The 14577-nt window shown below is 47.4% G+C and overlaps 1 protein-coding gene across 2 annotated transcripts in view; it reads right to left on the bottom strand.

The window, feature by feature from the left end:
* Positions 1-564: 564 nt before the first annotated feature.
* Positions 565-14577, bottom strand: part of ANXA6 (annexin A6) — a 43913-nt gene continuing 29900 nt past the window's right edge. The window contains exons 17-26 of one of the 2 annotated variants that reach the window (XM_019627245.1): positions 13942-14055; positions 13291-13381; positions 12398-12477; positions 11727-11780; positions 6596-6613; positions 5727-5820; positions 4472-4567; positions 3911-3969; positions 2450-2572; positions 565-1344 (exon numbers count right to left, since the gene is read on the bottom strand). In XM_019627245.1, the coding sequence (XP_019482790.1) occupies positions 1285-1344; positions 2450-2572; positions 3911-3969; positions 4472-4567; positions 5727-5820; positions 6596-6613; positions 11727-11780; positions 12398-12477; positions 13291-13381; positions 13942-14055 (789 nt within the window). In that variant the 3' untranslated portion in view covers positions 565-1284. The remainder of the gene's footprint in view (positions 1345-2449; positions 2573-3910; positions 3970-4471; positions 4568-5726; positions 5821-6595; positions 6614-11726; positions 11781-12397; positions 12478-13290; positions 13382-13941; positions 14056-14577) is intronic. The other variant, XM_019627246.1, reaches the window with a different exon arrangement.

Here is a 14577-nt window from a genome sequence, read left to right as displayed (position 1 = left end):
GATCACACACTGAGGGAGGGACAAGACCAGACCCAGCCATCTCCCAATCACCCATGGTCCCTGCACAGCTACTACAATAAACACACAAGGAACCGCCAGGCTAGGTCAGGCTGGCCAGGCTAGGGAGCAGGACTCCTCTAGCCAGCAGGCACCACCACACCATGATTGCGGGACAACTTTAGATCCAAGTCTCAGAGTAGAAGCAGAGCTGGGGGAAGGGAGGCAGAGAAACTGCAGTCGATTCTACTGCTTCTTATCAGTGATCTTCACAAAGTGGAAACTTTCCACGGGCCTCCCCAGATCACGATCTCATCTGCTGCCCTTGAAGAATTCAAAAAAGGAAGTTTGGGTTTGGTTGTAATGGATGAAGAGCACACAGAGAAATATCCAGGGAGCAGAGGGAGGAAACGGGGCCCCAGACCCAGAGCTAGGACTCTCCTATGGGACACCCAGGAAACAGGAGGAAGATAGAACTCACTCCTGGGCAGGATTAACAACTGCAGGCTCTAATGGGGACAATCTAAGCTGCAGGTTCTAGGTCAAAAACACAGATCCTCACCGGAAATGTGTTGGTGTGTCTTTTTTTATTTAAAGAGAGAAGTGTAAAGGGAATGATTTGAAGGCACATCCTAGAATCTCAACGTTAGAAGAGAAAGCCAAGATGTTTTTGCCCAATTCTCTCATTTTGTAGATAAGAAAATAGAGACTCAGGAAGGGAAAGAGACTGGCCCAAGGTCAGAAAGAAAGTGTGTGGTCGATGCAAATTTGAACCCAGGTATCCAGACTCCTGGTTCAATGCTCTAGCACCATCTGGATGGAGGTGGGTGGTGAAATGGTGGGAGGGTTGTCAGTTGGCCGGAAGACATTTACTCCTCTCTCCCCTCCCCGAGAACACTCAACTGGCTCCTGCCACCACACCCCACCATTCAAAGCACACACATCACTCATTTTACAGACAGAGGCTCAGTATGTTTTTGGATTTGACAAAGCCCAAACCAGGGCAGGGGCTGTGGCAAGGGACAGAAGGGCTGAGGAGGGAGATGGGGAGTGGAGACGGACGGAATCTATGGCTACAGTTCTTCAGCCACTCAGATGTGAGGAGTGACCATGCTGGGCCCTCAGTAGCCTGTGGGAGAGGGAGTCTTTCCTAAACCCCAGTTGACGACAAGAGCCCACCCCTATCCCCCACCCCTACCCCTGCCCCTTCTTTAGTCTCTGGAGCTGGAGCAATCAGGCTTGGTCATGGTGGCTGGTGCTGATGACCATTTCTGGGCTGAGGTGGTACTAGTCCTCGCCACCACAGATAGCCAGCAAGGCCTTCATGAAGTCTCCAGAGGTGTCACCCTGGCAGGGGCAGAGGGAAAGCAGAATGAGTGAAAACAATCCTGATGGCCTCAAAGCCCCCTCCTCCCAGCTGCCCATTTTCTAGGAATAGTCTGTGCATAGACAAATATGTGTATATGTATAATATCCCTTTTCTACACAAATGGACACATGACATTCGCACTATTCTGGACCATACTTTTTTGACTTCGAGAAGATCCCAAACCACAGAGCCTCCTGATGCTTTTTCGTGGCTGTATTGTATTCCACCATGTGGGTGTGCCCTTGTTTATTTAACAAGTTCTATATGGAGGGCTTTCACTCTTTTGCTGCTATAAACACTGCTGGCATAAATATTCTCTTACATGCCTTTGGGAACATGTGTGGCTGTGTCTATAGGATAAATTCCTACCCAAAGAAATACCAAGACCAAAGTGAATGCATTTAAAAATTTGAAATCCCCAAACTACCCTTTAAAGACATGCTACCTCCCTACCAAGTCTGTATGAGACTGCCCAGTCTGGTCAACCAAGAACGGTATCAAACTTTAAGATCTTGACCAGTCTCAAAGACAAAAAAAAAAAAAAAAAAAAAAGGCTCCATAAATGAAAAAAGTCAGACATCAAAGATCACGTATTCCACGATTCCATTTATAGGAAATACCAGAAAGGCAAATCTATAGAGACAGAAAGTCATTTGATGGATGCCTAGGGCTGAGGGTGGAAACAGATAAACAGGTACAAGGATCTTAGTGGGACGATGGAAATGTTTTCAACTGAGTTGTGGCGATGGATGCACAATTCACTACTAAAATCTTTTAAAATTATACCCTTAAAGAGGTGAATTTTATAGTATGTAAATTATACTTCAATAAAAGTTTTTAAAAAGCCCCCCCAAAAATGGGCTCTTGTTTTGTTTGGAAATCTTTAATGAGAAACCTTTGATCCATCTGGAATTTACGGTGGTATAAACAATGAGGCAGATCTCCTTTCAGTCGGCAACACCCGGGCTGTTCTGAGAGGGAGCCCATTGAGAAAAAGACAGTGGGAATAAGGACTTCGAATCTTATGTTCAAGGGATCTGACCCGTACCTCCTTTCCCACTAACCTCTAACCCCTCCTCTCACCTCAATGGCTTGGTGGAGAGACTTGTCGTATTTCTCAACGAACTCCCGCCGGATGTTGAACAGGTCATTCTCACTCCGGGAGACCATGATCCTGGTGAGGGTCTTCTCATCCGTGCCGGCACCCTGGTGGAGCCGGGACAGAGGAAGACACAGGGCAGGAGAAGAAACAGGGCCAAGTCAGGCGAGGACTTCCGGGTGTCCACCTGCCTTCTCCCTTTTCCCTCCAAAACCAGGGTGGGATAGTCTGTCTCTGTCTTCCACAAATAGTCCTGACCCAAACTCCCCCCGGCCTAGGACTGGTCAGACAGGCAAAAATGGCCTATTTGAGTTGATTGGCATGTCCACCCCTATCCCCCAATTCATGTCCACCTGGAACTGTACAATGTGACTTAATTTGGAAATAGGGTCTTTGCACATGTAATTAGTTGAGGTCATAGTGGATTAGGATGGGCCCTAGATCCAACGACTGGTGTCCAGTAAGAAGAGGACACACGGACATACACACAAGGAAGAGCATGTGATGATAAAGGCAGAGACTGGAGAGATGATGAATCTACAAGCCAAGAAACATCAGGATTCTTTGAAACCACCAGAAGCTAGGAGAGGCATGGGCGGGCTTCTCCCTCAGAGCCTCCACAAGTAACCAATCCTGCCAACACCTTCACTTAGGACTTCTGGCCTCTAGAACCATGAGAGAATAAATTTCTGTGGTCACTCAATCTGTGGTAATTTGTTACAGCAAACCTGGCAAACTAACGTAGGGTACAAGGGGCAGGCATGGGACGCAGAGTGTGTGGGCAGCCGGGGCCCACCTCTGTCCCCAGGGAGCTCGGAACACCAGCACAGGAGTCAGAGCTGACACATGCTGAGCACTCAGGAAATGGGGGTCATGTTTGGGGAATGCAGGCCGAGAGGGGTCTCAGGCTTGCTCCCACCAAGCAGCTGAGACTCCACTCGGTGGGCTGAGGGGGAGGCCAGCGTGGCCTGGGTTTTCAGGAAGTTGGGGCCAGCATCAGAGCTGAGCACTTGCTACCCTTTGTGACCATTTGTCATAGGAGGCATGTGTCCCCTGCTAGAATGTGAGCTCCGGGAGGGCAGAGACTGTGTTCTACTCAGCCCTGTGTCTCCAAAGCAAGATTCTCACTCTTGGCCTTTGGGGCCGGGTTATTCTTTGTTGTGGGAGATCTGTCCTGTGCGTTGTAGGCTGTCAGCAGTATCCCCGCTTTCTACCCACTGGACGCCAGCAGCAACACTCTCCAAGCTGCGACAACCACAATGCATCTGAACATTGCCAAATGTTCCCTGGGGGCAAAGTCACCCCCAGCTGAGGACTATAATCCTAGAGCCAGACACAGGGCAGATGCTGATCAACATCAAATGGGGACACAGCTGGCCCACATCTGTGTTTATGGGTAGGGGAAGTACTGGAAGGGAAAGGAACAAATGAGCAAGTTTTCTTACCTTCATGGACTTGTAAAGTTTGTCGGCAAAGAAGAGAGGCTTGTTCTTGACACTTTGAACTGGTAGGAAGAGGGGAGGGATGCAGGGAGGTCAGGGGAGGTGCACCCAGACTCTGGGCTGGGCTTTCTTCTCCCACCTCCTCTCCCCTCAGCCTGGGCCTGCAGGTCATTGCCAACCCCTGGGTCAAACTCAGGGCCTGACACCTTCAATCCCCCTTCCCAATGTCGCCTCCTCTGGCTCATCCCTAGGCCTGGCTCTCACTAGGCAGCAGTTCACTTCCTGCTAAGGTGTTTACCCAGGTTAGTAGGGGACTCAAAGGGAAGAAACCCCTCATGAACCCAAGGTACAGAACCTCAAGGTACAGGGCATCAGAATCACTGGAGCACAAGTCCTCATGTTACCCCACAAATCACACATTGGCAGGAGGACCCCTGGAGCCAATAAGTGGCAGTGTTGGTATTCCAGTGGCTTAGGAGGCCGCCACGGCTACTTGTCTAGGGGATGAGTGGGCCCAGCCCTTGTCTTTGACCTCCAGCCCCTTCCCTTGGTCCCGCCAGTTACCAATGGCCACAAATGCGTCCCTGACATCCCCGGACATCTCCTTCTTAATGGTGTGCTCCACGTCGTAGTTGGTCATCTTGATGAACTCCTGGAAGACTGGCCCCAAGAGAAACCCCGGAGTTGGGGGATGAGCTTCAGCTCAGAGGGAGGGGGTAGATCACCCCTCCGCCACCCACCAGCTGTGCCTCGGCAAGTGGAAAGGGGCAGCAGGTATGGCTGCGCCCAGGCCTAAGTGCACGGGGCACCATTGTTGTGGGAGGGAAGTTGACCTCAGTCTGCCTTGGGCTCAGAGCCAAATCTGTGTCAAGTCAGATACTGCCCCAGGGCCTCGGACAAGTTCTAGAAACCCAGGCCCGGGTAGTAGAGGAGCATGGGTCCCAGTCACGGCTCTGCCCCAGGCTCACTGAGTGACTTTGGGAGAACTCTTCCCCCCTTCCTGGGCCTTCCCTTTCTGCTGTGTCACGTTGGGATACAGGTTAATATAAGTAATCATAACGATAACAGTGAGGAAGTTACTACATCCCAGGCACGGTGCTAAATGCTGCTCGTGTATTATATTTTTTTTGTATCCTCACAAAAATCATGTGAGATAGAACTAAAATCCCAGTTTATAGCTAAGGAAATTGAGACATTGATATGTAGTAACTTGCCCAAGACCAGAGGACTGGTAAGTGGGAGATTCGAATCAAGGCAGTCCAATTCCCGAGTTCATTCTTTTAACCATTATGCTAAAGCACCTTAAATATTTTACTGAACAGTACCAGGCAAATGCATGTTAAAACGTACAAGGTCTTAGTGGAAAGGGCACGTCATGACCACCTAATGTCAGGGCCACAGCATACAGGTGTGCCCTGTGCATGTGGCAGACTGTGGTTCAAAGACATCTATGTGGTTCTTGTGCCATCACCACCCCTCATTGCCTTGCTTCTTGCAGACATCACCAATGGATCATGACACAGAACCTTTGAATCCTTCTCAACAAAGCATTCCAGGCAGCCAGTACCAATCCATTGGGTTGGCCTTAGAGGTGAAAGCTACCTGCCATCCCTTATCCCAAGCATTCTGCCTGCTTCCCTAAGGAGGTGAAGGGAGGTGGCCCGGGGCTGAATGAGCCCCTATCAGCTCCCTACTCCCCTGCTAGGGTAAGGAGTGGGTGGGTAGGCAACTGGCTCCTCTTGTCACAGAGACCTGAGAGGTTCTCATCAGATTTGGGGGTCCTCTTGCTGAATTGGGAAGGGAAGGTGTCAGGCCTCACCTCTCCGGAGGTGCGGATAGCTACGTGTACACAGGACCGTCATGAAACGCGTCTCCAGGGAAGTTTTGTCTCCACTGGACGTGTCTGCTATTTCCTGCAGAGCCCAGGTCCGGGCAAGGGTTTGGGAGGGAAGACACAAGAAAGCCTTAGTTATTATTCACTTTCATGTTTTTGACCAGGCTGAGAGCAGTTAGAAGCTGGGCTAACCACGCCACCCAAGGAGGCTGTCATTGGTCTTTCTTCCTTCCTTGGCCTCTTCTTCCCTCTCCAGTTCCCAGGGATGCAGCGGACTGACACAGAGGGGCTGAGCGCTGGGCATGGAAACTCAGAATTCTCCTTTCATCCTTAAATTCCTCTGACAGCCCCTTTGGGGAAGTGTGTCTGTGCACACGGGCAAGGAAAAATGGCTTAGCCAGTGTTTCCCCAAGTGTCACAAATGGCAAACATATTTTAACACACCACATACATATGTTTCACCATGATCTTCTAGCTGGCTACTAGTTCTATTTATATAGATATTAAGTTTCCCTTATATATTCCCTGATAGTTTCCCGGAAATAATTTCCCTGAACTAATAACTCATTTCAGAGTTAAAAAAAAAAAAGAATCTATGTAAAGAAAAATATTCCCAGCTTGTGGCACATAGCACAATCATGTGGGAAGTGAGTGGTTCAAGTTTGGGAAACACTTGCCTGGCCCATTTTTCACCCAGTGGGGTTCTTACGAGGCCCTGAAAAGGAGAGAGAGAAGCTGCGGGGCAAACCCCCAAATCACTGCCTGACTGCCCCACTCAGGCCCACCCAGAGACACAGCCAGAATCAGGCTTCACTGAGAAGCCTTAAAATCCACAGGAAGATCATGACACTCACCAAGATCTCAGCAGCCACCTGAGAGCAGGGAGGAGAGAGAGGAGGAGAGAGGGGAAGGCAAGAGTCAGAGGAGGCCCGGAGAGGGTGGCTTTGGGGTACAGGGGGAGGGGGCATGGCTCAGGGTGGCAGACGTCCCAAGAGGCCCCGAGGAGACTTGGGGCCACAATGGGAGCAGGGAGGAGAAAAAACACCTTTCCTTGACCTTCAGGCTGGAACTCAAAATGGAGGTAGGTCTGGGAATTAATTCATTATGAAAAATGTCCACCTGAGGGGTGATGCTAGCCACTGTCACCTAGGGTGACTCCAGACCTAGTGTGCTCATTGCCCAAGCCACTGAGAAGTCAGAAGGCGAGAACTGCAGAGTTCCCTACACCCTTCGCCACATTCAGCTGGAGGGTCACTGGGAGATCTGTCATTTTACTCCCTCAAATGACAGACAGGGCAGGAGAGCTGAGGCCTGGAGGGGAGGGGACAAATAATCAGGTAGGAAAATGCCAGCTCTTCAGTCATTTTACAAGGGTCCATTTAAGTCACTGCCTTATGCCAAGTACAAAATTCTATTGTTAGGACACAATTTTGTTAGGCAAGTGCTGTGGTTTGGAGTGTATGGGGACAATATATAGCCAGCCCTGTGTCCCCCAGACTGAATTTTGCCTTTACCTGTGTCCCCAATACTCTGCCAACCACTTTAATCTATTGGACAGATCAAAACCATCCTCTTCATAAACTTCCCAACAGTTTTATGCTTTAGAAGCCTTTCATTTTATAAACTGGCAATGTCTATCAAAATTCAAAATGCACATGTCATTTGATCAAGCAATCATATAGCTAGGAATCTGCCTGACAGATATACCGGCAAAAAAAAGTCTTCCAAGATATAATGCAAGAGTGTTCACTGCAGCATTCTTTGCAACAGAGGAAACCTGGAAACCATTACTGGTCAACTTGTTAAACAGTCCATGGTTTATTCAATAATGGAAAGAAAATTAAAAAGACTGAGACTGGTCTGCAGTGCTGACAAGGAGACTTTCTATTTAAATTAAGCAAAAAAATAAAGTATAACATATTGTGCATAACAATGCCTTTTATCTACAAAGAAAAGATAATCACACATTCACTCCTACATACTTACTGGGAAGTCACGTAGACAGTCAAGATACTGTTGACAACGGTTACCTTTGAGAAGGACTGTGGGGGAAAGCTTTTCATTTTATTTTTCCTGAAAATTTACGTTTACAGTTTCTCAACATGCAAATATATTATTTTTATTTTTTATTTTAATGTCAAATAGGAGTTATTAGGGCTACTAGGATTATGGGATGCTTCTGCTTTTTATTTATACTTTTCTATATTGAAAACAACCAAATTGAACCTTGAGGGTATTAAGTGAAACAAGCCAGTTACAAAAGGACAAATACGGTATGCTTGCAATGATATGAGGTACCTAGAGAGGTCAAATTCACAGAGACAGGAAATAGAATGGTGGTTGCCAGGGGCTGGGAGAAGGAAATGGGCAGTTATTATTTAATGGGGACAGAGCTTCAGTTTTACAAGATGAAAAGAGTCCAATGAATGGATGGTGGTGATGGTTGCAAAACAATGTGAATGTAATTAATGTCACTGAACTGTACACTTAAAAATGGCTAAGACGGTAAATTTTATTAAATATTATATGTATTTTTATTATATGTTATGTGCACTTTACCACAATTTTAAAGAAGTTATGCTAAATAATGCTTAGTTTTTTTTTTAAAGAGGAAAATGTTCTAAAAATTAAACAAAAAAGAATCTAAAGTGCCAAACATTCTTCATTTATTTGGGTCAGAGATCCCCAGATACGTATATTTTTTCAAAGCATCTTTAAGACAGTAATATTTGTAATATGAAAAATGCAGGGGGTTGCTAAAATAATTTTTCGGATATTCAAAACAAAAACTTTTCCTTATTAGCCTAGTTACTTCATGAAAAAATTAATCTGGGCAGTTCCCCTGTAAGTTAAACATAGTTATCACATGACCCAGCAATTCCACTCTAAGGTATATACCCAAGAGAAATGAAAATATACATGCAAACGAAAATTTGTATACAAATATTTATAGCAAGCAGCCTTATTCATAATAGCCCCAAAGTGGAAACAACCCAAATGTCTATTAGCTGATGAACTGATTTAAGAAAAGTTATATATCCATACAAAGAAATATTATTTGTCAATGGAAAGCAATGAAGGAATATATATACTATGAAACGGATGAATTTTGAAAATATTTTAAATATTATACTAAGTGAAAGAAAACAGTCATAGAAGGCCACATGTGATATGATTCCATTTATATGAAATGTCTAGCATAGGCACATCTACAGAGACAAAAAATAGATTAGTGGTTGTTTAGGGCTGGGGGTTGGGAGGACATGAGGAATAAGTGCAACATGCACAGGGTTTCTTTTTGGGGTGATGAAATGTTCTCAAGTTGATTGTGGTGATGGTTGTGCAAGTCTGTGAAGACACTAAAAACCACTGAAGCATATACTTTAAATGGGTCAATATATGGTATATGAATTATATTTCAATATAGCTGTTATATTAAAAAAAATAATAACCTGGGGATTGAAATATCTAAAACTGGCCACAATTTTTCATTTCACTCTAGGTCTATAATTAGATTATCTATATTATTTATTGCTCAAACTGGAACACTGAGCGTGAAAGAGAAGCTATTGGCAATTACTGTGGGGCAACAGGCGAATGCTGGACATATGTCACCCTGTTTATAACAGACCCAGGCTTCCAAGAGCTAGATGCCCATGGTGAGAGTACGGGAAGGAGCATGTGTGAAGCAAGCAGATACTGCCAAGCACTAATGTGCATGACCTAGAATTTTCAGGGGGTGACTTGGCTCTGCATATCAAATGCCTTCAAGTTTTGTATATACATTTTCCTCCAGCATTCCCATTTTGCCTCTAGAAATCGATTCTAATGAAAAAATCACGCACGTGGTTACTACGAAGAGGGCTAGTTAAATAAAGTTTGGTAGATTCTTAAATGGAATAGTATAGTCATTAAGTGATGCTGATTTTTTTGAAACGATATAATAGTATTCACAGAATATTAATTTTAACTGATATAAATCAGGAATATATATATATAAATCAGGAATATATATATATATATATATATATATATATATATATATATATATATATATATATATATATATAGAGCCAAAATATTAACAATGGTTATTACTAACAGGCTCTGGATATTTTTTCTTTTTCTTTTTTCTTGTTTCTATTTTCTTAAGTTTCTATAAAAGAATACATATTATTTTTGAAACAAAATACTTCTAGTTATAAGAAAATAAGCCCACACTAAGACACTAAGCTCAGGGTCTAGCGTCTGTGAATCTGGGAGGCAGCTGAGTTGGGCAGGACTCTGGCTTCCTTGGCTGTTTCCAACCCAGGTTCTGTCTCTCCCCTTCTCTCCTGCAAAGCTGGGCCAGTGAGGCCCACCACTACCCTCTGCTGGCAGCACCTGGAAGAATCGCCTGATAGGTAGATAAGGGAACCAGGCAGAAGCATACCCTGGAAGGTGAATTTGGGGTGAACTTTAAAGAGGAAGTCAGGTTCAAAGACCCTCAACAGCACAATGGAGCTACTCATGGTAGTATTTAAATATTTGTTGAACGAGTGAATGAAATGTGGCCTCGGCAAGCCACTCTAGGGGTCTTGGTTCCCAGGCTAGCCTCCATAAACATATGCATAATGCAGCAAGAATACCTTATCTGAGTGGAACCCTGTAGCTTCTGACAGCTGTATTCCAAACCAGGGGCTATACAAGTGGACACGAGCAGCTACGTGGTCTGGAAGCGGCAGGGAAATGACCATACTGGGTCCTATATTAAATGGTAGTAAGTATAGGCTTTGGAATCAGGCAGGCCTGGGTTCAAATAATAGCACGGCCACTTAGAAATTGTACCTGTGGATAGGTAAGGAGATTCACTTTCCTCCAGCAAGAAAAGGGGGGCATCATAAAGTATAAAATGGTCCTGGCATCATGCTGAGTACTTAATACACGTTCTAATAGTTTTATAATTGTCAGGTTGCAGGTAAGGGTCCTTCCAGCTCAGATGCTGCTGTAACATTCCACACCTCTGTTGGTAGAAGTGGGAACAGAGCCGGTGCCCTGACTCCCAACCCATGAGAGATCTTTTCAACCCCACTGGAAAAGGAAGGGGCTGGATCCGCAGGCTATAGTATCTATGCCCAGCCCCTGAACCTAGAGCTTTGGGGGCTGGGGATGGGTCAGGCAGAGGAGACAGACACCTGGATCTGGGCCAGGCCAGAAGGTGCTGGGAGCAAGCCACAGGTGAATGGAGATGGTGTGGATGGCCTCAGCAGGGTCTGCCCAGCCATCGGGACCCTCAGGGATGGTGGATTTGGGGTTGTCCAGCTTCTATGAGAAGCCATCGCCAGACCTCAAGCTCCCCAGCCCGAGGAGCAGGGCAGAAGCAGAGTGGCCAAGAGACCCTAGAGAACACCGTTCCCCTTATTCATTCAACAACAAAAATATATTGAGTTCTAACCACAAGCCATTTTAGACGCATCAGTGAGCAAAACAAAGATCCCAGCCCTTCACGAACTCACTTTCTAGGTTCTCCTAGGATACTCCCTTCAACCTTGGTCCTATTTCATAGATAATAAACTGAGGCCTATAGCACTCAGGTCCCCTTTCTAGCAAGCTCCCAGACCTGCTCCCTCTGGGTCAATTCCACCTGGACCGCTGATTTGCTTTGTGACTTTCAGAAGTCATTCACATTCTCGTTTTCCCACTGCAACATGAGGAGTTTGACCTGGACGACCTGTTAAGTTCCTTCAAGCTCTGAAGGTCTGGGGCTCTGAGCCTCCTCTTCACACAGGAAATGCCAGGAAGACCAGCACCACACTCCCCACCATCCGTCTGAAAGCTGTGAAAACTCTGTCTCACTTCTGAGGGTGGAGAGGTACAAGCGGCCCAGAGTCTAAGTGTCTGCCAATCTAACCAGACACGCCCCTGCCAGGAGCCTTCCCCACTCCCAGACAGCCAAGCCAAGGCCTGGCATGGACGGCCATCAGCTGGAGTTGCCGGGGGTCTCACCTTGGCATCTTCCCGGGCCTGGTCCCGGTCTTCTCCTCCTTCCTCACGGTTCCCCTGCAGCAGGACCAGTGAGAAAGGTTAGTCCCCAAACATCCACCCTCTCTGTCCCTCAGCAGCCACACGATCTTGCTCAGCCACTCTGCCTCTCTGAACCCTTTTCCCCAGCTGTAACATGGGGACAATAAATCTGCCTTCATAGGGTAGGCTGTCAGTGAGCATTAAATGTAAATGTTTGGAAGGCACTTAGCCAAAGGCCCAACTCAGACACAATGAGCTTGCATGAGGGCCTGGCACCTGGGTTGCAAAAATTCAAGAAATGGTGCCAGAAACTCCCAGATACAGCACAGGGAAAGGCCACCCACTTGGCTTTGTCCTGTCAGCTGGGCACTCAAAAAGACAGGCTGAGAGTCATCAGGGAGGGCTGCCCAGAGAAGGTGGCACCAAGCCAGCTGGCAGCAAGCCAGCTTTGCAAAGTGAACAATGGAAAAGGCATTGCACAAGGCAGTAATTGCCAGTAATTGCCTCTGGTGAGACTGAGTAGACAAGTGGGGAAGACACCCGTCTTTTCATCAAGAGTGGGCCCCTAACTCCCTGCTCCTCCATGGAGCGACTGTTCCCTCCTCCCGGGGCTCCAGAGGGCCAGGCAGGCCTGGAACCATCCATTCACCCACCGTGGCCAGAGAGATGAGGATCCTCTTGAAGTGGCCGGACGTGTCTGAGCTCAGAGCATCCTCCAGAGACTTGTGATAGTCTGAGACAGAGAAAGGGGATGTGGGCAGCTGCTGACCAAGAAGGTTGGAGGGGGACCTAGAGGCTCAGACTTGAGTCAGAGCAGCGTTGGCAGGGATGGTGGGGCAGCAGTCGGAGTTTGCAGTTGGTCCTTGGGGGCATCCAGCCATCTGTTGATCTTGACACTGACTGATACACCCATCGGTCCATCACCTCCCTCTGCTCCTGTCCTGGTTGAAGTCTCATCGCATCTCGCCTCCCAGTTAACTGCCTCCCTATCTTCATTCTCTCTTCTACCTTCCCACCTGCTATGCTGAACCCACAGCACAGCTCTGACCAGGTCACTCCCCTGCTCAAAAATTCTATCATTTTAATGCTGTTTACAAAGGGAAACATTTAAACATTTTTGGCTGGTACTCAAGGTTCTTCAAAATAAAATGAAGTCACTTGTGAAAAAATTATTAAGAATTTCAAGATGGCAACGGCATAGCATGCAACCAAGCACGGGCCTTCTGAACAAGGGGCTCCATGTGGCTGCACAGGCCGCCCACCCATGAAGCTGCCCTCCCATCCAGTGGCCTGGATGCCCTCTGCCCTCATTCCCAGCCAAACTCTTCTACCTTCAGGCCTTTGTCTGGCTGGGACTCTCTGTCTGGGGCACCCTTTCCCTAGACACAGGGCTGGGCACACCCAAGGGGCTTATCAAAGACTCGTGGCCTAGGAAGAGGTAAAGCTGTGGACAGAACTGTGGGCGAGGTTGGAAGCCAGAGGATCTGGCTCTTCTTATACCCGCCTCCCAATGGTGCTGGGCCCCAGGCCTCCATCCCACACTCACCTTCCTTATAGGCCTCATTGATGGCCTGGATTTCAGCATTGGTCCGAGTAGCTAGGATTTCGATGAGAGCCTTTTCATCTGTGCCAGCTCCCTAGAATGTCAAGGAAAAGGGGATCTGAACTATAGCTCTGACATCCATGCAGAGGCCAGAGGCACCCAAGCCAAGGAGGCCTCTGCTTCAAGAAACCACCCAGGAGGCGACTGCTCAGGCCACCAAGCCTTCCTGGATTCTTTGCACACATCCAGATATGGCCCCCAGACCAAAGATCTTGGTCCAATCAGGGCTGAACATGCCAGCTTGTCAAGATTTCTAGAGCCTCCCATGAGAATTGCTTTGGACCTAAAATTAAAGACTATATGGCAGATGGCTATGTGCATGTAAAAATGCGTATACGTATACATATCGGAATATAAATATTTATATGTAGGTGTACAAAAGAATAGAGGACATGCGTCACAGTATCAGTGATTGTGGTCTCTGGGTGAGTAAGGAGTCACAGATGACTTCTATTTTCTTCTTTTTTGTTCTATGTATGTTTCAGGAGGGGCTCTACTAAGGAGTTACAGCCAACCCACCTGGGCTTTGAGAAGCACCTGTGCCCCCCAGCACTCACATAGACTGAACCTCATCCATTTGATGCCCATACATACCTCCATGGCTTTCTTCAACTGCTTGGCATCATAGTGGGCTGGTGGCATCATGAGCCCCAGAATTAGCCTTGCCAGGTCTCCGGACAGCTCAGACTTCAGGTCAGCCATCAAGTCCTGCAAAGGGCAGAGCCAAGGTCACACCAACATCAGCACCTGCCCACACATGACTCAGGGCAGGCAAGAGCTATGAAGTGCGGAAATGGGCTCCATGTGGGGGCAGGAGATTGCGGGGCCTGTGTCTGCTTTGCTGGTGTTGGGTCTACTGTTCAGAGGAAGCCAAAGAGGGCGGGAAAAAAACCACCAGGAGAAAGACCTGCTCTCTCCTTGGAGGCAGCAGACAGGGAAGGAAGGGGGGCAGCACCATTCCCCTCCTGGGGGAAATTTGCCAGCTGAACCTACAGGCCACTGAGACGCAATGACTGACACTCTGTCTTGGGGCCTTGAAGGCTCGCTGTGCAGAGAGAACTGTGGGAAGCCCAAAGCGCTGCTTGAAAACAACTCCTATCACTGCTTTCACCCCAAGCCAAGTCTCCAGCTCCTCTGAGCCATTCACACACATATTGCCGATTACAAGGAACTGGGGGAATGGAGAGAATGTGTCTGCAGGCAGCCCAAACCCAATGCTGGAGACATTCT

The sequence above is a fragment of the Hipposideros armiger genome, unplaced genomic scaffold, assembly GCF_001890085.2.
Source record: "Hipposideros armiger isolate ML-2016 unplaced genomic scaffold, ASM189008v1 scaffold_725, whole genome shotgun sequence".
NCBI lineage: Eukaryota > Metazoa > Chordata > Mammalia > Chiroptera > Hipposideridae > Hipposideros > Hipposideros armiger.
This window is presented reverse-complemented; position numbering and strand designations above follow the sequence as displayed.